At 49.6% G+C, this 23118-nt stretch overlaps 1 protein-coding gene across 2 annotated transcripts in view; it reads left to right on the forward strand.

The window, feature by feature from the left end:
- Window positions 1-307: 307 nt before the first annotated feature.
- The window catches only part of PODXL (podocalyxin like), an 84008-nt gene continuing 61197 nt past the window's right edge, over window positions 308-23118 (forward strand). Inside the window, exon 1 of one of the 2 annotated variants that reach the window (XM_084809062.1) lies at window positions 308-787. In XM_084809062.1, coding sequence (XP_084665188.1) covers window positions 733-787 — 55 coding nt within the window. In that variant the 5' untranslated portion in view covers window positions 308-732. The remainder of the gene's footprint in view (window positions 788-23118) is intronic. The other variant, XM_084809063.1, reaches the window with a different exon arrangement.

The raw sequence follows: 23118 nt of genomic DNA on the forward strand, positions 1-23118 counted from the left end.
ATCTGCAAAGCGGCTCTGCGGCTTTCCCCCGCCCCCTCGTTTTTTTTTTTTTTTTTATGAAGCATCTCAAGTTTGGCCCTGATGCTGCAGCAGGGACCGATAAACGAACCCACCCCTCCAGCCAAGCCCCAGTTATAGAGAGACAGTGGGCGGGAGCCGATCCAAACAGGCAGGGGCTCTCGCCAATCGGCGCTCGAGAATCCCTCCAGCCAGTCAGGCGGCCGCTTTGGAGGGCGAGGGCCAATCGGGGTCCGCTGGCTCGGCCACGGTCCCCCCCCCCCCGCCCCGCGTCCCGTCCCCCCGGCGTGGAGTCGTACCTGGGAAGCCGCTTGCGGGACTTCAGTTTAGGCGGCAGCGGCGCGTCGGCGGACAAAGGCAGCGGCGGGCGCGGAGCGCGGGCCGGGCAAGGTTTCTCTGCGGCCGCGGAGCATCGCGCCCGGAGGGAGGCGGCGCGGGGTGGACCCGCCGCGGGCTCCCAGATCGCCCCTTCTCCCGAGCCAGCCGGAGCGCGTCAGGGGCGGAAAGGCGAGACCTCCCGAGGAAGGGCGCGCCGGGGCAGAAGGACGTCGCCGAGCGGCTGCGGGGCTCCGCGGACTCGCCCTCTCGCCGCCCCCGCGGAGCCCGGATCGCGAGAGGGGCCGCCCCGAGGCATCCCGGCCGGACCCGGAGCGCTCTGGCTCCGCGCGGAGCGGACCCGCGGAGAGCCCCCGCGCGCGCCCCGCCCGCCCCGCCATGCGCTCGGCGCTGCAGCTGCTGGCGCTGCTGCTGGGCGCGCTCTCCTGCGGCGGTAAGCGCTTGCGGGGCTCGCGTGGGGCGGGGGCCGGGCGGGCGAGGCTGCTGCCGGGGCTGCGAGCCCCGCGGCGGGCACCTGCTGCGCCGGACATCTCCTGCGCGTGCACGTTTCTCCGAGGTGGAGGAGACCCTGGTTTCGCTCCCCTGCGGGCAGGGGCCGAAGAAGGCTTGGGGAGGGCAGCCGGGGGGTCGCTGGCGCCTCCAAGCTGGGCTCGCGGGGCTGGGCACGCGAGGGAGGGGTCGTGCGGAAGGACTGGGCAGTTAGGCGCTCCGGGACCTGGGTTCGAATCCCGGCCTGACCATGGAGGTGCTCCTGTGTCACCTTCTCCCCAGATACATCTGTGGATCTGGGTGTGCTGATCTGCTTTGAACGAGGGGCTCCGACCCGCTTGCCCCAGGGCAGATCCCAGCAGTGTTATTGTTCAGAAGGAGTCACAAAGAAGGGTGCCCCTGAGCATGTACGGTGAGTGTCTCCATTCGCCCTTGAAGTAACTACAGCTGGCATCAGTACATTTGGGATTAGGGATGGGGCATACATAAATTGTCCCCCGCCACCGCCTCATGATTCTCTCTCTCCAAAGCAGGACAACCAGTGAACTTTTGGTGGGGCATGCTGTGCCAGAATTTCCAGTTTCCCCATCAGGGATGCGTTAGCCTCTCTGGGTTTGGTGCTAGTCCTCATGGCTCTCTTAAACGTGCTTCTAAGAAAAAGCAGACTTCGGGTTTTTACCCTCCAACTTTCCCCAATACTGTTGCATTGAGGGGACTGAAAGAAAGGAAAAGGTGTAAAAAGATTTTGGCAAGTTGATACTCATTGCCTTACAATTCCTCAGCAGGATTTGGGATTATATATATATGCAAGACATAATTAACATTGTGACCGTTTGCCAAACTTTAAATACGTGTGAGATTTTGTACCAGTTCTGGTGATTCCCTTGCTTGCCGCACCTCTCTGCTGGTGTGGCACAGTATTGGCTGGATGAGGATCTAGGCTAGGCTGTGTGGACATGGAAGACCAAAATGATGCTGCTGTCCTAAGTTCGCAAGCTGTTACTGCTCCGCCCGACATGCGGGGCTCCTGCTGTTTGTTTTGGGCGCTTGGTGGCCATATGGTGGATAGAATGTGGGTCCCTCCGTTCCCTGTTGTTCTCTTTGCATTTCTTTCATGCATAACTTGCATATAGTTCCCGATTCATTTTGCAGTGTGAATGCGATCGCTTAGCATTTGGCACGTTGGAAGTGTGATAGAAGAAACTGGCGAATGCTTATAGGCCTCTGGGGTATGGAGGGGTCCAGCCTCTGCAGACATTTTTAAGCTGTGCAACACATGCTTAGTTAAGCTGGGAAAGTTAAATTTGCTTGGTTCTGTTGATGTTGGGATGTGGGAGAGCTCGTATGTGCAGGCAACAGCATAAGGGATATGTAAATTTTGAGCTGCAGTTCTCTGACACCTGTTTTCTGTGCTGGATCTTCGCCAGCCTGCTACAATATGAATCTCCATCTAGCTATAGCCTTAAAAGCCAGTTTGCCAGCACTGAGAGACACTAGAGTGATCAGAGAACCAAATCTGGGTGGGGCGGGGGAATGCATACAGTGGCTTTTAAGCTGTAATTTGAGGTGGTTTGGGAAGCTCAGGTCTGCTCCAGATGATGGGTCACCAGCATCAACTTTGGCTTTCGCTTCAATGGTGTCCTAAGCACACTCTGCATTATTCACCCACATTTCAGTGAACAGATTACATTTGTTCCATTTTTGAGTTTTGTTTTTGTTTTGTTGTTGTTTTAAATACTTTGTGGCCCCTTTCACAATATTGACACTCAGTCTGCAGGCATGGTTTGTCTCTGTGCTAAAAGACGATGCATTTGCACCCACAGCTCAGCTCATAATTGCTCGTGATGACTCACTAACGCACCATTTGTGGAGCGTGCGCTGATGTGCTCAATATTCTGGAAATTCTGTATGTATTTGTTAAAGTTCATGCGACGCTGCCACCGAGCAGATCAGTGTCGCCACTTTTACGAGTCAAGATGAACTCTTTGTTGGTTTCAGCTGCTCAGCGGATAGCGGAGTAGTTCTCTTGCATCAAGCGCCCCACTCATGCCTGGGACCCCCCACTACCTTCTGAATCCATCCCTGCTAAGTCAGCCTTTCCCAGATGTGTTGGACTCCAGTGGAGGCTGGTGGCGCGATGTTAGTGGGGCAGTGAATCCGCTCCAAGTTTCGTCAGAACCAGTCAGAACTCTACAGGAGCTCTCCGAGGTTCTGCACCTTGGATAACGCTGTTAGAGTTCTGACCGAAACATGGACCAGGTTCGCCGCCCTACTGACATTGGTGCCACCAGCCTCCACTGCACCTGCCTGCTACCCCGGAGAGGAGGTAGTCTGGACTCTGCAAACAGAGACGCAGGGAGGGAATGGATCTCTGTGTGCAGAGTACACATCACACCGCAGGGGTCCCCACAGTATACAGACTTCCTTTCCACACTTCCTTTTCTGTTCCTAACAACAAGTGTGTGTGATGGGTACCCAGGTTCTGACACACCGTCATGTGATCAGGAACGAGAAGCCAAGGTGGGGCTATGCAGTAGGGCAGGAGCCATGGGGGGGCTCCGAAACAAGTACAGGCCTCACCCCAGCGCACCCTTTTCTTTCTGCCATATCAGTTGCTTTTCACCCCTGTGAGGGAAGTGTAAAGCACTGTGTTGGGGGCTCTTCCCATGAACGTCAGCCAGTTCTCTCTGGCAGGACCCCACAGCTGCGTGTTACAGGGTTCTGCCTTTGTCTCCCCCCCCCCCCCCCGGTTAGATAACCAGATACAATAGATGTCCAAAGAGGGAATTTTGGCTGGTGCAGCTTCTCTCACCCCTGCAGCACGGTAACACGGTGATCCGCTCCCGTTGAAATGCCCTTTTCTGCAGAATTGTTGGAGGCACAGGAGCAGGATTCCCTTTTACACCGGGTCATGCCACTCCCCCAAACAACTGGATTTGAAGTCTCCCAGAGGAAGGAGCTGACTTGGATCTGGTTTGAAGCTGCGCAACTCTTGTTCTAAAAATGCATTTCCCTGTGTATGTTGTGAAGAAGAGACTGTTTCATTGCCCGTTCCGTCAAGGAAATATTTCTGGTGGTGGTGGTGGTTGTTGTTATTATTATTATTTTCTTCATGGTGCTTTGGATTGAAAGCTCCCTGTGTAGGACAGCAAGCTAGACTCAATAACTCTGGCTTAGTTGCCTCTTGCAGGAGTTGATGCTAGAATAAATAGCTTGCAGCAGGAAAGTAGTTTTGCAAATAAGCTGCGGGAACCAGTCTTAAGCTACGATCATATTCTACACTAGGTTTGGCAACAAAACCAGGGACCCGGTCTTATTCCATGTAGCCCCCTCTAGTCACCTCCTGAGCTTCTTTATAGGGACTGCTAAAGCAATCTGGATTTCTTTTGACCTCCCTCAATTTGTTTTCTGGGAATAATCTCGCTATTCCTTATTTATGTTAAACCCCTTAAAAAACTTAAACACGCACCCAGCCCAGAACAAAAGCACTACAGCAGCAGAAGCCATCTAGAGACCTCCGCAGATCCAAAGGGCTTCTTAAACAAATGCGCTTTACATAGGTGCCAAAACACCACAGAGGAACAGCAGAAACATTTCTTTGGGGTTGCTCATCTCACAAGAGTGGGGCAACCACGCAGAATGCCCTGCTCCTGAACAGAGGACAGTCTTGGTTTCCAAAGCACAAGTTACTTTAAAGATATCACGGCTAGCTTTTGCCTTTTTTTACTCTAGAGTAACTGCAAGGGTCCCAATCGGCATTGAGACTCTAGTGTCAGGGGGCTTTATCCCTTTTCCCACTGTGATCCAGATTGGGGGTGGGGTTACACCTGCAATATATATTGCCAAAGAATGATCCGTTTGCTTTAATCAAGCAAATGAATCACTATTTCACAAAATAAATGGCAGGTGTGGGACCCCCCAATCCCGGCTGGGGCCACAGAAGGGGACAGGGTTAAAGGCCCCCTACCCCCCTTCTAGCTAGAGTCCCAGTCTGGACTGGGGGCTTCTGTGCCTGCTGTAGAGTAAAAAAGACGTGGCTGCTAGCTATGCCTTTAATGTGTGTTTGGGGTCTAACGTCTCCCATAAAGCAAGCTGTTTTCTAAAGCAATTAATATCACACAACTTACTCCTTCCCCATTTCTTTCCTCTCATATCATGGTTATGTCCTTACTTATCACCTTTGCTCCCTTATTCTCAGCTGACCAGAGATCTCCTGTTCCCCTTAAATATCTCCATTCATGTGCCCGTGATGCTCCTTATGCCTGGAGCAGACCTCCAAGGACATGGTACCAGTTCTCCAGAATTTCACATGGGGTCCTTCCCAGTCCTGGTCCTGCATTGACAGAGATAGACTAGATGACTCATGAGGCCCCTTCCAATCCCCTTTAAGTGGAGACATCAGGGATTGAACCGGGGACCTTTTGCATGCGAGGCATGTGTTCTGCCACTGAGCTAACCGGTTCCTTCGCCACACACTCCCTGGGCTCCTGAGCCCATATTTCCACCATGCAGTCACTCAAGCATAACTGCATCAGGTGCCTGAGATCTGAACCAACAACAAAAGACCTTTTCATCTGGTTTTAACAAACCTGGCTCCCATCAAAAATCTTCGATGAGAATGTGAGGAAGGATAACCTAGTGGCTTGCGACAGGGCTCCTCATTGTTTTTCCTCCTTGCTTCTGTGTGTGACCTTCGACAAGTCGGTTTGGTTCTGCTGTGACTTCACATTTTCTCAATGCATCCAGGGGTGCCAGACACTTGTGGGAAAGTAGAAGGGACCCAGTCTCTGTCCAGACCAGTCCTGCAGGTGACTTTAAAGAATTTTACACATTCCATTGGATACGCATCGAGGGAAGGGCAGGCTTGGTACCACTGGCTCCGCCCCATATATGTGTTCGATGTACCCCGTGAAAGAGTCGGCGCATGGACAAAGTGTCCATGCGCAGGCTCAGCATGTGCGACCAGGGAGCCTGAAATGGGCATCGTCTTCAGATTGTACATTGAGACCCTCTGTGCATACATTTCACCAGTTATGGCAAATGCACATCAGGCAGGGCCAGCAGGTGCAAGCAGGCGCACACACCGCCCCACACATGTTTTGCATCCAAGTTTGAAGAGACCCAGACAAGCAGGGATAGAAAGAGAGATGTGGCGAGGAACACTGGGAAAGGTACAGTGGTGTTTGTGGGGGACGGTCATGTGGCAGTGGAGGTGTCAGCAAGGTTACTGGTTTGCGCAGGCCCATGTTGGGTTAGCATGGGAGTAGAAGAGTTGGCTCGGGGCATAGCAAAGACACTTGGTGAAAGGGGATGAAGGCAATCGATTGTTGTATTGTGCGTTTCTAGACCTCCTGATTAGTCATAGATTTCAAAGGGCTGTTCCACAACCTTGATAAAAGTCAGATCGGAAACAACGAGGCAAAGCAAAACAATGAATAATGCTTTCGGACTGCGTTTTTGAAAGTTTTGTGACTTTGTTCCCAAAGCTTCCCGGGAGAGGTAAGACGCCTCCAACTTCCCCCTGCTCTGTCTAGGGTTGCCACCCTCCTTTGTGGCAGGCTCCTGCCTCGAACAGCAGCCTGACAGACTGAAGGGCAACAAGTGACCCTGTCCACATCGCTGCATCTCTGTGCTGGGATAAGCTGCCCCTGTTGAATTTTATTTTTCTGCAGCTGGCCCAGCTCTCAAAGGCACAAGGGCCCGTAACAGGGAAAGGGTGGTGGCTCGAGAGGCTTGCCAACCGCTGCATTTTTATTCTGGAGGGGCAAAGTAAAAGGAAGCAGCCCCCTCTCTTTCTTTTCTGTTGCTTGCTTGTTTTCACAAAGCTGGGCCATCTGTTGACGCATGCTGAATGCGCTGTAGAAAAGCTGTAAGTGGAAGTGATACAGACAGACAGAAAGATTAGTGCAAATTGCCTTGTGTGCATAGTAACTGCTTACGTTAATAGACCATCTTCATTCTCAGAGGAACCCACAGCCCTTTACATCAGAGCAAGTAACCCTTCAGAGGTTCTTCCCCCAACATCTCCCCCCCCCAACCCCCACACACAACTAGTTAAGAATGTAGAGGAGACCTATCCTCTACAAGATCCTGGTTCACTCAGGGTCCACATTGTAATCTCTATATGTACTACTGTTTCGGGCATGCAGATATTTTTCAGCAGCTTCCCTTTAACGCAATGATGGGTTAAACATGTTTTGTGGGTCCACATGTTTTGGCCAGCAATCCTCAGCATAGCCGGAGGTCAGGGACTATGGAAGTTGTAGGCCCAAATATCTAGAGGGCCACAAGTTACTCATTCCTGCCTTGTCTACCCACCTCTTATGTTGGGGTTTTCCAAACTTTGTTACCTTCAGGGTCTGCTGTCGCCCAGTTGCGACATCATGCAAAATCAGGGTTAAGTAAGCTTAACTGTGATTTTGCAGGATGTCTCAATTGACAAACTGATTTGCAATTGACTGGCAAGCCCAACTTGGAAACCATGGTTTGAAGTGGGTTTCGCAAACTATGGCTTGTGCTAACTACGGCCTGCATGATGTCATGGGTGAGCCATAGCTCTCCCTCCAGGGGCTGCTGCATGATGGAAATGAGAGTGAACATACAAAACCAAGGGGACAAAAAATAAGAGCAGACAAGCAGGGTTTGGAAGATCATAATCTCAGTTCCAAACTAGGGTTAGTGCAAAATGGCCAACCATGGTTTGGCTTGGTGTCTGAACAGAGCATGAAGATGTTTTGAATGTAATGCCAGACCATGGTTCACTGTGATATCTGAACCAACAGTATTTAATAAACCATTGTTTGCAAGAGGCCACCAAACCAGGATCTCAAATAACTGTTTGAAGTTGATTTGCAAATCACAGTTTGGTGCTGCATCCCAACAGATAAACCATGGCTTGGGTTGTTACTTCATCCTTGGAGGCCACTGTTTGCAAGGATTTTCCAGGAAGGTGTGGCTAGAAGGAAGAGGGAAACTGTCCAAACCATGATTTGCCTGTACATATGGAACACCAACTCATAGTTTGGAGTCTAAGCTATGGTCAGTGCAAGCCATGATTTATTGTTACATCTGAACCAACCCATTGATCCCTGTGTAGGTTCTGCAAAACCCCTGTATGTTGTCGAGGATACTGGGGTGCATGAACTGAACTAGGCATGTTTAGTTCATGTGTGCATACAGTTCAGGCCAAATCTGCCGGGCCTCACTTGAACTGAGAGCGTGACCTGGCACACACTCCAAACTCCCCACTGACTGCATATTACAGAGGCAAGCTGTCCTTCTGGGATGTTTCTTATGTGCCATTACTGATCTTCTCATTGTGGAACTCCTGATAAGTTTCCAAGGATTTCTAGGGCTCTTCCAAACAGAGTTTTCAATCCCCTTCCTTATAAAATTGCTGCTGTTTCTATTCTCAGAGGCTCTGTGATTTCTACAGCTGCATAAATGCAGGAATCCACCGGCAATGCTTTTCCCACTACTGCATCTGGGAGAAGTTTTGCCTGTTAGATTTCTGCCTGTAATGCAGCTGTTTAAGGTACAGAAGGTTGGTCCATTTTAAGTCATGGCTGGTTTAAACCAGGGTTGGACTTGATGGTCTTATAGGCCCTTTCCAGCCCCACTATTCTATGACTATTCCATTAAACCATTTAATTTAGTGCTGGAATCTTTTTCAACCCGATGGATGCGTTCCCTTATGGCTAACCTTCCGGGGGTTGCAAGCAAGAGGTGGGTGCCACCTGCAAAAAGCAGGGGTGATCAGATCTAAAGTGGGTGGGGCCACCCCAAACTCTGTTATAAAACACACACGAGTACATTCTCACACAACATACACACACGTTCATACACACAGTTTTCCCCCGCTGCAACCCCCCTCCCCTAATCGCCCCCTGCACATGGCAGCGGAAGGTTTTTTTTACAAAAAATCCTAATTGCTGCAGGGGGCGATGTGAGTAGGAAATACTTCTTGGGCCGCATCCGGCCCAAAGTCCACAGGTTCCCTACACCCGATTCAAATGGACGCATAGGAACATCATCATCTCCCTGATGTGATGTCTGTCATCGCCACCTTGGGAAATTTGTGTCCTGATCTTGGGGGCATCACCTTTTTCAATACCTTTTTAGAATCATAGAATCCGTAAGTTGGAAGAGACCCTTTAGGCCCATCAAGCCCAACCCCCTGCCCAGAGCAGGAAGCCATTTTAAAGCATCCCTGACAGATGGTTGTGCAGTCTTTGCCTGAGTACCTCCAGCAATGGAGAGTCCACCACCTCCCTAAGCACTTCATTCCACTGTCAGACTCCTACGACTGTTAGGAACTTTTTCCTGACGTTCAGCCAAAATCTGTAACTGAAGCCTGATGTTTTGTGTCCGACACTCTTGGATGATAGAGAACAGGTGGTGGTCCTCTTCTGCGTGACACCCTTTAGGTACTTGAGAAGTGCTATCGTATCCCTCCCAAAATCTTCTCTCCTTTAGCATTTCCTTTTGTCCGGTAAATACTACAGAAATGCCATCTCTCCTGCCAACTCAGGTTAGAAGAACCTGCTTGAATCCCACTGACATCCTTAACAGCACCTGTCAGCAGCGCAAAGGAACTTTCTATGACAAGCATATGCAATTACCGAATGCTGAGTTGTATCGGTCCATCTTTCTACTCAACCTGGCAGTTTACATCAGTTTACATCTTTTTCCCCCCTAGCCCTGCTCTCTGTGGTCCTTTTAGCTGGGGCTAGGTGAGATGGAGGGCTGAACTACGCTTGATGCTTTTTTGCATTTAACCTGCAGGTTTCTAAAAATGCAAATTACATCAGCAGGAGAAGGTAATATTTAACGGGATCAGAGCAAGCATGCAGGGGGGATTTAACCCTTTTCTTCCTGGTTGCAGACCTGAGGGAAATCCCTCTTCTGAAGCTGGAAGTTGCTTTGGGAGAGGCTGCGCGTTTTTCCCACTGAGCTATGAGCCTTCGCTACAGTTAGGTAAGCAAGTGAAATGTTCAGCTGTGATGTTACACCAGCATTTCTTTGATGTGAATCTAAAGACCCTCCTATCCTATCAACTGTTGTTGAGAGTAGTTTATGATGGTCAAACCAATCTAGAGTTCTATAACTTTGCAAGGAAAAAGGTGTGTATGTGGGTTTAAAATATCAGAAAGAATCGGGCATTATGGCAACAGCATCTGTTTACTTAATATTTCCAGTTGATTCTAACTGCAAAAGCCTGGGTTTTTGGAAATTTGGGAATTCATGGCAGGGGCATAGGTGGTAAAAGACATGGAAACAATGCTTGAAATGTGTCAAACAACTAGGGAACCTGTACAACTTGAATGTTCTTCGGTTCCAACTCCCATCTTCCCCAGCCAGCATGGACAATAGAAGGGCATGATGGGAGATGTAGTCCAACAACACCTGGAGGGCCACAGGTGCCCTGCCCCTGCTTTCAGGCTTTTATTTCTGAACAAGCAGCTCCTTGGCAGGCTGAACTTCAGCAGGTTGGTGCGGCTTTTATTACAACAACCTTCCCTAACTTTATGTCTCCAGATGTTGTTGGACTACAGTGCCTGTCCTCCTTGACCATTGCCCACGCTGGCTGGGGATGATAGGAGTTGTATTCCAACAACATATGGTGACCCAAGTTTGGAAATCATTGCACTACAGGTACAAGGACAGCTGTCCTGTTGGAGTGCTGCCTGCCATGTAGTTATTTTTTATTACATTTATATACAGCCTCATAGCCGAAGCTCTCTAGGGCTCCTATGTTCTCTGGGGCTCCCATTTCTCAGCTTTCAGTGAGATTCCTCTATAAAAATGTCCATGTAAACTCTCCCTCTGTCACACACACACACACACACACACACACACACAGCATAAAGTCCTCACTTCATCTTCAAACCTGAACTAAAAGGGTGGGGAGGGGGAGAACCAGTACTTTGCTACTCTCAACTGGATGAGTCAGTCTGTATCAATTCGTGTCACTTCCACATGTATTCAGTCAAATGTCTATTCCATCCAGTTTCTGCATTACTTCGCGATTTCAAAACGACACCGGACACACAAAAATTCGCTTTTGTTTCTGTGTCCCCTTTTCCATAACGTACACATTTTTGTATGCAATTTTTGAACTGAGAACTGCAGTGCAACTCTCGGAGAAGCATGCAGTCCAAAGGAAAACCAAGTTCTGATCCCAGTATTAGTCTGGGAAGTGCGAATTGGGTTAGTTCGCTTAAAAATGCAGACCAGACTAAATTCTCCCATAGCTCAGTGTGGTGGAGCACCTGCTTTGCATGCGGAAGGTCCTAGGTTTGATCCCAAGCTTCTCCAGGTGGAGTGGATCCTGCCTGTAACCCTGGAGAGACGCTGCTGCCAGTCAGAGTTGACAATACTGAGCAAGATAGGTAGCTCCCTATGTTCCAAACCATATTTATTGTGAGAATAGCAAGATGACTATCAGATGCTGAGGCATAACTAAGACATGTCACATGACATTGAGGATTCTTCCGAGGACAACCCCTTCCCCTCGGGAAAAAAACTTATTTCAGGGGTTCCTAGACTGAGCTACTGCCAGAGTGAGACAAAAACTTTATCCTTCCTAAAATGCTCCATTCTGGAAACACGTAGCCATTTAGCTGGTAGCTTTGAATCAATATGTAAAATTCAGCCCTTCCTGCCACACGCCCAGCACTTCCGGTCCCAGGGTCCTGAATTAGATTTCCCCTGCCCATTTTTTCCTCTTGGTTCTGAGTTCCCTGTCCTTGTTGCACATAGACCTTCCCATCCCTCTGCCCGTGTGAGATTTCCAAACTTCCTTTGACTTCCTTGCTTCCCACCTTTCTGTACTACTTGCCTCCCGCCGCCCCTATGCCCCCATTCCTCTTGAAACAGCTGCATCCTTTTTCTAACAATATGTACCTTACCATTTCTGCTCTACAACAGTTAGAATGTTTGCGAACATTCTCTGACATCACGATAGCTCAACCAATGGCAAGGAAGAGCTTGACGGTGGACCATAGACTGTTTTTAGACAATTGTGTCTGTCTCTGTCTATTCTCTTTTGTCTGCCCATTGCTGGCATCCGTATCTTAGCTTTGCAAGCTGTACTGCATTTCAGCACTATGAGACGATGTCCAGCTAGGCTGCTGTAAGGTTTAATTAATTAATTCTTCCTCAAGCAGTAGCTCATGGTCCTTGGAGGCATCGTAATGGATGCTTTTAGTGAAGAATAATTTTAATGGTACCTTGAAAGCCTCAGTGATGGTTTTTGCTTTTCTTAAGGTACTAAAATGAAAATACCTCTTATTTTACTTTGCACACTGCAGTGTACCACTGGCTTTTCTTAGGAGCGTGGAAAGCTGCCTTATACTGAGTCAGACTGTTGGTCCATCTAGCCTAGTACTGTCGACACTGACTGGCAGCAGCTCTCCACGGTTTCAGGCCGGTGCTTTTCCAGCCTCACCTGGAGTGTCAAGGATCGAACCCGGGGCCTTCTGCATGCCAAGTACGTGCTGTGTCACCAAGCTACAGGCCCTCCCTACACAGGCTCTAGTATATATCAGGCCAAGTTTAGGAAGGCATGCATCCTCTAGGTATGACTACACTTGGATTTAATCCCCTGCGTGGAATCTGCATGGATGCAGCGGCACAACCCTGACCTGGTGCAACCATGCTAATTGGTGCCATTTCCCAGCTGCCGTTTGTTGCGCGCCACAGCGGCAGCTACTTTCATTTGATTCTTTTACGCAACTGCCTCTGGGCGCTACTTTGGACAGTAGAATCAGATCTGGAAAAAACAGAAGCCCCCAGAAAGGAGTCCCTTCGTGAAGAACGGACATCCCCCGCCTGATAAGGAAGTGAGTTGTGCAGATTGTGGAGCCAGCGCTCAAATCTGTCTGATCCCCTTTCTGTGGCGTGGGACAGGGAGGGGGCGCCGCCAGCCCCCGGAGTGGTCCACGTGAGCTGGCAGGGTCTGGAACGTTACCAGACATTTCGGAAGCAGGAGGCCGTCTGCGCTTAATTTCTGCAGAGCGTTTCCTGGGGCGAGTGTCAGCTGCCGTCTGCTGCTGTGCTCCGGCGGTTGTGCGCGCGCGTGCGCGCTGAAGCCTCCGTCACTGGCTGCTCATGCGGGACCAGCTGCTGCCCTTTCTCTGCCGTCCACAGCCGCCTGTTGAGTCTGTCTCCGGGCAGTGGGGGCTGCCAGCTCTGGTTCTGTGCCAGCCGGTGGGGGGGGCACAGCTGCGCTCCCAGCATGGGTTTGCCCTTTGCCGAGAGCGCCAAAGGGATTGCCTGGGTGTGTGTAGGTACAGAGGAAGCAAACTTCTGCGGGCTCTTTGCATTCAGGAGAAACTGGGCTGTGCAAGAGGAAAAGTGTATTGTTCTTCCACATGGAAGGGTCCGTTGCATCTCATTGCAGCCGCAGGGTGGGGGGTAGCTTTCCCCAGAGCTGCTTCCTGTGCTGGCACTGCAGGGCCAGCCAGGCAAAGCTTTCCCACAATGCAGCACTGCACAGATTGGCCCAGAATGAACCAGAGAGGTGAAGTTAGAGCAGACTTCCCCAACCTGGTGTCCCCCAGCTCTGTTGGACTGCAACTCCCAGCATCTCCTGGAGGGTACCAGGTTGCAGAAAGCCGAGTTAGTGGAATGAAATTATTTGGTGGGGGGGAGACATGTTCCCCAGCAGCCAAGTGCAGACGCCTCGTGTAAAACGCACGGAAGTAAGCACTCACTCACAAACCATGCTCAGCGTTTTGAACAGACCTGGCTCCAGGGGGGCCCTGGCAAAGCGCCATCTGGAGGGTCTCTGCCTCCCCACCTCCTCATTTACCTGGCAGCAGCAGTAGGCGGTTAGCAAGTTATTTTATTTGTTACATGTATATCCCGCCTTTTCCTCCAAGTAGCCCGAGGAGACATACATGGTCCTCTTCCTTTTTGTTTTGTCCTCACAACAACCCTGTGAGGTAGCTTAGCATCAGTGACCGGCCCAAAGTCCCCCAGTGAGCTTCATGGCCGAGTGGGGACTACAGCCTAGGTCCTCCGAGTCTCCGTCCAACACTCTAACCACTGCACACACTGGCTGTCTAGGAAGCGGCCAGTTAAATTTTTCCACTACACCCAGAGTGCCTGATGTCGTGTCCTTCCAGCACATTGTGGGCAGTTCTTGGATCCAGCTGCCAGCCAGAGGGGGTCCAGGGCAGGCAGTGATGCCAGTGGGCTCGGTGGGGACTATACCAGCTGCTCGAGGGGGCCAGTAGCTGATGCTAGGCTTGATTTGGGGAGTCGGCACCCAACAGAAAACGGCGAGGCCTCGTCCTCCAGTGGGTTGTAAAGAACATCAGAAGAGCCCTCCTGGATCAGACCAAGGGTCCATCTAGTCCAGCATTCTGTTCACACAGTGGCCAACCAGCTGTCGACCAGGAACCCACAAGCAGGGCACGAGTGCAACAGCACCCTCCTGCCCATGTTCCCCAGCAATTGGTGTACATAGGTTCACTGCCTCTGGTACTGGAGGTGGCACGAAGCCATCAGGACTTGTAGCCATTGATAGATTTCTCCTCCAGGAATCTATCTAACCCCCTTTCAAAGCCATCCAAATGGGTGGCCATCACTACGCCCTGTGGTAGCGGAATTCCATAGTTTCACTCTGCACTGCATGAAGAAGTAAAGGTTGCCTCCTTTATTTTCTGTTACTCCTGTAACAGCAGCCTGCCGCGGAGAAATGCATCAGACAAAGCTTTTCCCATCTCTTGTCCTCCAAGCTTGGGAGGCAGGGGGAAATTCACGTGCTTCACTTCTGTGTGTGCAGCTGTGGTTGAGGGTAGAAGAGCCGGACCAGTGGAAAAGTTGGAAATCTCCATCTGGCAGTCCCATGCGAAAACCTTGCCTGCCTGTGTGTCTTGGTGGCCCTGATAGTCTCTCTGGCCTCCTCCTTCCCTGTGATCCTCTAGAGCAGCAGTGGAGACCCTGCATCCCTCCAGATGTTGCTGGACTACAACTTCCGTCATCCTTGGCCATTGCCCATGCTGTCTGGGGCTGATGGGAGTTGTAGCACGATGTCTGAAGAGCAGGCAAGGCTGCTGCAGAGTGCTCAGCTCTCACCTGCGTGATCTGCTCTCAATGCCACCTTTTCCCTCTGCATCTCAGTAAACATCTGCCCCCAGGGTGGCTCCAATACAGAGCTTCTGTCCCTCTTGACCCAGGCCGCCTGGTGTCCCTGTCCCAACTAACTTCAAGATCTTTTGCACTGTTATTTTTCTATCGTTTTATTATTAGAGACATTTCTGTGCCAGTAGGAATTCCCATGGTGGTTTACATCCAAAAGGAAAGAGAGCTTTGGCAGCATAGAAATGTAATAAAAAACAATAAGAATACCCCCCAAAGAAAAGAAAACCCCCAAAGCAATTAAAATATAGATAATGCAAATTGGAATGAAGTCTAAAAAGCAACAAATCTTAAAGGCCAGGTAGAAACTTTCAGCGGGGCTAAAATTAACCCCACCATGCCTAGAAAAATAATGTTTTTTAAAAAGGCCCATTCCTCCAAAAGGACAGCTAAGTAGATGCCAAGTGGACCTCTCTTGGGAGAACATTCCAAAATTGGGGAACCACCACTGAGAAGGCCATGGTAGGCACATACAGAGACAGGTGGCCCGTCAAGTATCCTGGTCCTAAGCTGTGAAGGACTTTAAAGGTCAAACCAGCAGACTGAACTGGGCCTGAAAATTGACTGGGAGCCAGTGCAACTAGTGTAGCACCAGTGTAGTATAATCATAACACCAAGGCCCAGTTAGTAGTCTACATAGCCCATTCTGAACTAATGGCAGATTTTAGAGAGTCTTCAAAGGCAGCCCCACGCTGAGCATACGATAGTAGTCTAACCTGGAAGTTACTAGAGCATAGATCAGTGTCTGGCCCTTCCTTGCAGGATCAAGCAACCTGTCCTCCTTTCCACACACACGCACCCTGCTTTTTCGGAGCCAAGGCTGCTCTGGGCAAAGCAAAGCTCTCTTCCTTCAGCTGTTTTGGCAAAAGGTCAGCCATCGACAAAGAGCTGTCCTAATCTGCCACCTGCGATTCTTAATGATAAGATTTGTCCTGTCGCTGAATATGCTGGGTATCAGCACATTTGCCATATTGCAGACCTAGTGATACCCCGTAAAGCTATAGAAAAGAAAAGCCTAGATAGATTAAGCTACAACAATGGGAAAATCTGTTAAAGACACAAGAACAAGTTCCTGGTTCGAATCTCTCCTTTGCCGTAAATTTGGTAAGTGGGTGTTCTTCACATAGCACCTCTCGCTCTTTCTCTCTCTCTCTCCATCTCTCTCTCTCTCTCTCTCTCTCTCTCTCTCTTTCTCTCTCTCTGCAATAGCTCCTCCCCCCCACCTCCATTTGGGGAGAATAATACTGGTGTACCTTACAGGATGGTGGTTAGGATTGTTGAGATAATATATCTGAAGCACTATAGACACTCCAAAGTAGTAGTATTTTTAACAGCCTTTCTCAGGAAAGGGATGGTCAACCTTGAATAATGAGCTCTTATTCCATCTCTTGTCTCTAACTTCCTTCATAATTAGCCATTTTCTTGGGGGTGGGGAGAATTCCCTTGTTGGTTGCTCTCTCTCCCTCTAGAAAAATGTTCACATTGCAGACTGTTTCTTCCTCTTCTTTGTTTGTAAAAAAGAAAAGAAAAAAAAAGACTTGCACTCAAATGGTCTATCTCCAGTGAATTATGTGACCTCACTGAGCCTGCCTCTTAATCTTCTGTTTTCTCCAAGAAGAGCGACCTAGTTTCTTCAGCCTTACTGAATTGCTGAGATCCTGGAATATCCATGTCAATTTGGTTTTCTTCCTCTCTCCACCTCCCGCCACTAAAAAGAAAAAGAAATAAACCAGTCTTGAGCACTATTATATAAGTGAGACAATGCCTACAAGCAGAACTGCAATGCACAGATTCATAGAATCATAGAATAGTAGGGTTGGAAGGGGCCTTCAAGACCATCGAGTCCAGCCCCTTGCTCAATGCAGGAATCCAAGTCAGAGCATCCCTGACAGATTGCTGTCCAGCCTCATTTTGAACGCCTCCAGTGTGGGAGAGCCCACCACCTCCCTAGGGAATGGGTTCCATTGTCGTATTGCTCTAACAGTCAGGAAGTCCTTCCAGATGTTCAGCTGGAATCTGGCTTCCGGCCACTTGAGCCCATTCTTCCGTGTCCTGCACTCTGGGATGATCGAGAAGAGATCCTGGCCTTCCTCTCTGTGACAACCTTTCAAATACTTGAAGAGCACTATCATATCTCCCCTCAGTCTTCTCTTCTCAAGGCTAAACATGCCCAGTTCTTTCAGTCTCTCCTCATAGGGCTTTGTTTCCAGTCCCCTGATCACCTTTGTTGCCCTCTTCTGAACCCTCTCCAGCTTGTCTGCATCCTTCTTAAAGTGTGGTGCCCAGAACTGGACACAGTACTCCAGATGAGGCCTAACCAGTGCTGAGTAGAGGAGAACTAGTACCCCCATCTTGTAACTGTGCCTTTGGTTTCTTTTCCCTAGGTGCAGAACTTGGCATTTATCCGTATTAAATTTCATTATGTTGTTTTTTGCCCAGCGCTCCAGCCTATCACAGTCACTTTAAATTTTGTTCCTGTCTTCCAGGGTATTAGCTGTCCCACCCAACTTTGTGTCATCTGCAGATTTGATCAGCATTCCCTGCACCTCCTCCTCCAAGTCATTAATAAAACTGTTGAAGAGCGCTGGGCCCAGGACTGAGCCCTGCGGTACCCCACTCGTTACCTCTCCCCAGTTTGAGAAGTTTCCATTGATAAGCCCTTTTGAGTCCGATTCTGTAGCCAACTGTGGATCCACCTGATGGTTGTCTCATCTAGCCCACTTCAAGCTAGTTTGCTCATCAGGATAGTTTGCTCAGATTGGGCATTTCACCGTGTGAGCCCGGCCTCCTGATGGAGACAGGAAGCAGGGTTGCCCTTTCAGAATTTGGTAGGAAGGGGCAACAACTGGTTTTCTTTTTTTTTTTTCTGGGACTGGGATCCCAGGGCATAGTCTGAAGGCACAGGAGGCAATCCCCTTGCTGAAGCTAAGCAGGTTTGGGTCTGATCAGTGCTTGGAAGGGAGACTACCTGGGAACCACATGTAGCCACCTTGAGTTCCATGATGGAAGGAAGGTGGGATATAAATGTAATGAATAAATAAATGAATAAGAAGCTTCTTTGGGGCCAGGGGATTAAGATTCCCAGCAAGCAATGAAGGCACATATATATTGGATATATTCAGAATTAAATCACACACAAAAAAACCCAAAAGAGAGGCAGTATGTTTTTAAAAGCATTTGCTTTTCTAAAAAAATTATACACTATAATAAGATTGCTATGGTAACTGGTGAAGGTCAGTGGAACATCTCCTCCCCTGCCCTGAGCCATTTATCAGCCATCAAGTAGGAGCCAGGAGTCAGAACGAGGAACGCTCTCATTGCCCAAGCAAAGTGCCAACCTAAACAGGAAGCACCAACCTAAACTTCCTGTTCAGGAGAGCCAGTGCCCAGCCTGGCTGGAGCCACTCTAGTACCTGGGCTCTTTTGACTAGAGATGGGTGTGAATTTTGTTTGGCTCATGGTATGATAACTTCCCAAAATTCACAATTTTCTCCATAAATGGGATGGAAAGCACTTTTTTAAAAATAGGAATATGGGAGAAAGCAAAACTGAAAAAATGGTCCATCTAGGCAGAGGGCTTTGAGTGTTTAACTCTTCATAGAATCATAGAACAGTAGGGTTGGAAGGGGCCTATAAGACCATCGAGTCCAACCCCCTGCTCAATGCAGGAATCCAACTCAGAGCATCCCTGACAGATGGCTGTTCAGCCTCTTCATGGTCTAGTGTTGAATCTCTGTGTATTTAGCCATGTTTGTGGTGCTGAATTAGAGGTGTCACCTCTTTTTTCTGACAGGCACCACATATTTAAGAGCTACCTGGCAGGCAGGTAAAGTATAACGTGGTCGTCTCCATGCTAGGAATAGTGTTGCATTTTGCCAGTGCAGAGGGGTGAGAATTTTGTTCCGTTCGTTGTTTCAGAAGAAATTGCCCAAATTGTGAAATTTCTCCATAAGTGGGATGGAAAGAACTTGAGAAAGTGACAGAGGGGAAGAAAACGAAACTGACAAGCTCAGCCTGCTTAGGAAAATACTCCCAACCTGTAGCTCTGGTGGACTGCCACATGGGGCAGCCGTGGACAGAGCTGTCTAGTTCTGGAGCTCCCAATACCCTTCCAGTCTGCAGAGATAAGGATTTTGCTGACATTGGCTAATACAAAGAAAATCCCAGATGATGAGACTGCCATTGCTCTGCTAAAGGACCTTCCATCTTACGAACATAAGAAGAGCCCTGCTGGATCAGACCAAAGGCCCATCTCGTCCAGCATTCTGCTCACACAGTGGCCAACCAGCTGCCCACAGGAAACCCACAAGCAGGACATGAGTGCAGCAGCACCTCCCACTCATATTCCCCAGCAATTGGTATACAGAGGCATACTGTCTCGGTTGGAGGCAGCTTATAGCCATCAGGACTAGTAGCCATTGATAGCCTTGGCCTCCATGAATTTGTCCCAATCCCCTCTTAAAGCCATCCAAATTGGCAGCCATCACTACGTATTGTGGAAGTGAATGCCATAATTTAGCTATGCACGGTATGAAGTCCTTTTATCTGTCCTCAGTCTCCCACCGATCAGCTTCATGGGATGACCTCTTTGGTTTCTAGTATTAGAGAGGGAGAAAACTGTCTCCCTATCCCTTTTTCTACACCAAGCATAATTTTGTACACTTCCATCATGTCCTCCCTTATTCACCATTTTTGTTAGCTGTCCTTTAAGTAGTGCAACCACTCCTGAAGAAGCCCACTCTGGACCCAGTGGTTTTAGGCAACTACCACCCAGTTGCAAATGCCCCTTTTCTAGGGAGAAGGTTGTGGCAGAGCAACTGCAGGCACTCTTGGAGGATACTGATTATCTAGACCCATTTCAGTCTGGGTTTCGATCTGGTTACTGGACTAAATCAGCCTTGGTTGCCCTGGTGGATGACTTTTATGAAGAGAGGGACAGGGGACTGTTAATTCTGCTCAATCTCTGATCGGCTTCTGATACCATCAACCATGGTATCCTCCTGGATCAGCTCCATGGGATGGGTGTTGGAGGCACCGTGTTACTGTGGTTCCAGTCCTACTTGCAGGGCTGATTTCAGAGAGTAACACTGGGTGATTATTCCTTGGCCCTTTGGCAATTGAGCCATGGGGTTCCACAGGGTACCATCTTGTCCCCAGTGTAGCTTAAGATCTATATGAAGCCTCTGGGAGTGGTCATTAGGGAATTTGGAGCCAAATGCCATTAGTATGCTGATGAAATGCAGCTCTGTCTGAATCAGGTGAGGCTGTGCAACTGTTGGATCAGTGCCTAGACTGAGTAAGGGGCTGGATGAGGGCCAAGAAACTGAAGCTGAATCCTAGCAAGACAGAAGCCCTGTGGGTGAGTGGTTCCCAGGTCTGGGAGATATGCTCATTGCCTGTTCTGGATGGGGTTGCACTCTCTCTGAAAGATCAGGTTTGTAGTCTGGCGGTATTCCTAGATCCATCACTATTGCTGGAGGCCCAACTGGCCATGGCAGCTCAGAGTGCCTTTTACCAGCTTTGGCTGGTTATCCAGCTACCGCCTCTCCTGGACAGGGATAGCTTGGCCACAGTGGTACAGATATTAGTAACCTCAAGACTGGATTACTGCAATGTGCTCTATGTGGGACTCCCCTTAAGGCTGGTCCAGAATCTGGAGCTAGTGCAGAATGCATCAGCTATGCTGTTGTCAGGAGCTGCCCCTTTTCAGCATGGAACTCCTCTGCTGAGGGAACTGTACTGGCTGCCTATTTGCTACCAGGCCAGGTTTAAGGTTCTGATAATAGTGTACAAAGCCCTAAGCAACTTGGGACCAGGATATCTGAGAGAACGCCTTGTTCTTTACCAACCTGCCCAGTCACTGAGGTCATCAGAGGGCTTGCTTCTGGTGGTTCCACATGGACCCATGGCCTAACTGGAGTCCACCAAGAGGACAGCCTTCAGCGTGGTGGCCCCCTTCCTGTGGAATTCTCTGCCTTTGGAAGGCAGGAAGGCACCAACATTGTGTTGCTTCCAGCACCTCCTGAAAACATTGTTATTTCAGGAAGCCTTCCATGAGTGACCAGCCACAGTTTTATCAGAACTCTTTTTTTTTTAATAGTAATTCTTTTAACATTGTGCTTTTATTCTTTTATCCTATCTGTATTGGTCACTGCTCCAGAATCTTTCGGGATGTGGAGCAGTATACAGATTTTGTAAATACAGATAATAAACAACTCTCCATACTAACATCCCCCAGCAGCTATGTCACTTTCTGGGGGCCAGATTCTCACAATGGAGGGATGTAATAAGGGGTTCTCCCCAAGGATCTGTATTGGAGCAAGTGCTTTTTAACATGTTCATAAATTATCTGGAGTTCAGGGTGAGCCATCTGGTGGCCCAGTTTGTGGGTGATAAAGTTATATTATGTAAATTTGTTATTAGTATTGTACACCACCAAGAGTGGCTGGGTAGCTGGCCAGATGGGTGGCTAATAAATCTAATAACTAAATAAATAAATAAATGAGGGGTGGTGAAGTGCAAAGAAAGCTCTGAAAAGCCCTTCAGCAATATCTCTAAACTGGGTGACCGGGCAACTAAATAGCAAACGAGATTTTATCTAAGCTAGTGTAAAACAAGTGAGAGATGTGTAATATCTGTCCCCTGTTCCAGGCCTGTCCAGAGCCAAAGGATGGCTGGGGGAGGCGTGACTCCACTTTCTGGCCTTCCTTTGCTGTTCTGCAATACCAGGTCTGTTACCCAGAAAACATCTGTCATCCATGACATGATCCGGGATGAGGGTGCAGACCTGGCATGTATTACGGAGACCTGGCTGGCTGAGGCCGCTGCTTCAACCCTTGCAGCCATGTGTCCAGCCGGATTTTCGTATGCACAGCCGAGGGCTGGGGATCAGGGAGGGGGAGTGGCTGTTATCTACCCGGAGTCCTTGGTTTTCACCAGACCCCCTCTCTGGGAGACCAAGGTTGCTGAGTGCATGTACTGGAGGTTGGGCCTGAAGGGCAGCCTGGGGACTCTGCTTGTGTACCGCCCACCCCGCTGCATGACTGACTGGCCGAGATGCTCAAGCATCCCTGGCCGAGATGCTTGAGGTGGTCTCTGATGTGTGTGTACAGTCCCCTAACTTATTGGTGTTGGGGGACTTCAGTGTACATTCAGAGGCTGTCCTCATGAGGGCACCTCGGGACTTCATGGAGACCATGGCTTCCTAGGAGCTGCACCCTATTCCAACTGGACCCACCCATGTAGCTGGTCATGCTCTAGACCTTGTGTTTGTTTCTGGAGAAGCAGGGAGTGATCCGGAAGCCGGGGGTATATCCACACCCCCCCCCTTGTCATGGTCAGATCACTATCTGGTAACATTAGACTTCTCGGTCCCACAACCCCTCTGCAGGGGTGGAAGACCCATTAAAATGGTCCGCCCCAGGCATCTTATGGATCCAAATGGATTCCTGAACATGCTTGGGGATTCTCTGGAGCACGCCAACAGCCACTCGGTTGAGACCCTGGTGGGTGGCTGGAATGCCACAATCACTGGGGCATTAGATTGGGTGGCTCCGAAATGCCCTCTCCCCCTGAACAGGGCTCAGACTGCACCATGGTTCATTCCGCGGTTACGGGCTCTGAAACAGGAGGTGAGACGGCTACAGCACCGGTGGCGGAAGTCTCACTCCAAAGACGATCAGACACGGGCTAGAGCTGTATCTTCAGCCTATCACATGGCGGTGAAGGCAGCAAAAAAGGAATATTATGCTGCCTGTATCGCATCTGCAGAGTGCTGTCCCAGGAGGCTGTTCCAAGTGGTCCGGAGCCTGGTCGGTCCAGTTGCTCCGGAACGGCTGGAGCATTCTATGGCCTCCTGCGAGGCCTTGGCAAGGCACTTTGCAGATAAAATTGATCGGATTAGGAGTGTTATTCCATGCGCTGTGGATACAGTTAGTGAGCAGGAGGTGGTCTGTGGCACACCGGTTTTGTGGGATCGGTTCCAGCTTCTTCCTTCTGATGAAGTGGACAAGGTGCTTTCATCTGTAAAGCCAAACACCTGCTTACTTGAGACTTGCCCATCTTGGCTCATTATGAGCTGCAGAGAGAGACTGGGTGAGGGGAGCAGGGCGGTGGTGAACGCCTCCC

Source organism: Heloderma suspectum, chromosome 7 (genome assembly GCF_057233095.1).
Source record: "Heloderma suspectum isolate Gila_16-S chromosome 7, 16-S_ref, whole genome shotgun sequence".
Taxonomy (NCBI): Eukaryota; Metazoa; Chordata; class Lepidosauria; order Squamata; family Helodermatidae; genus Heloderma; species Heloderma suspectum.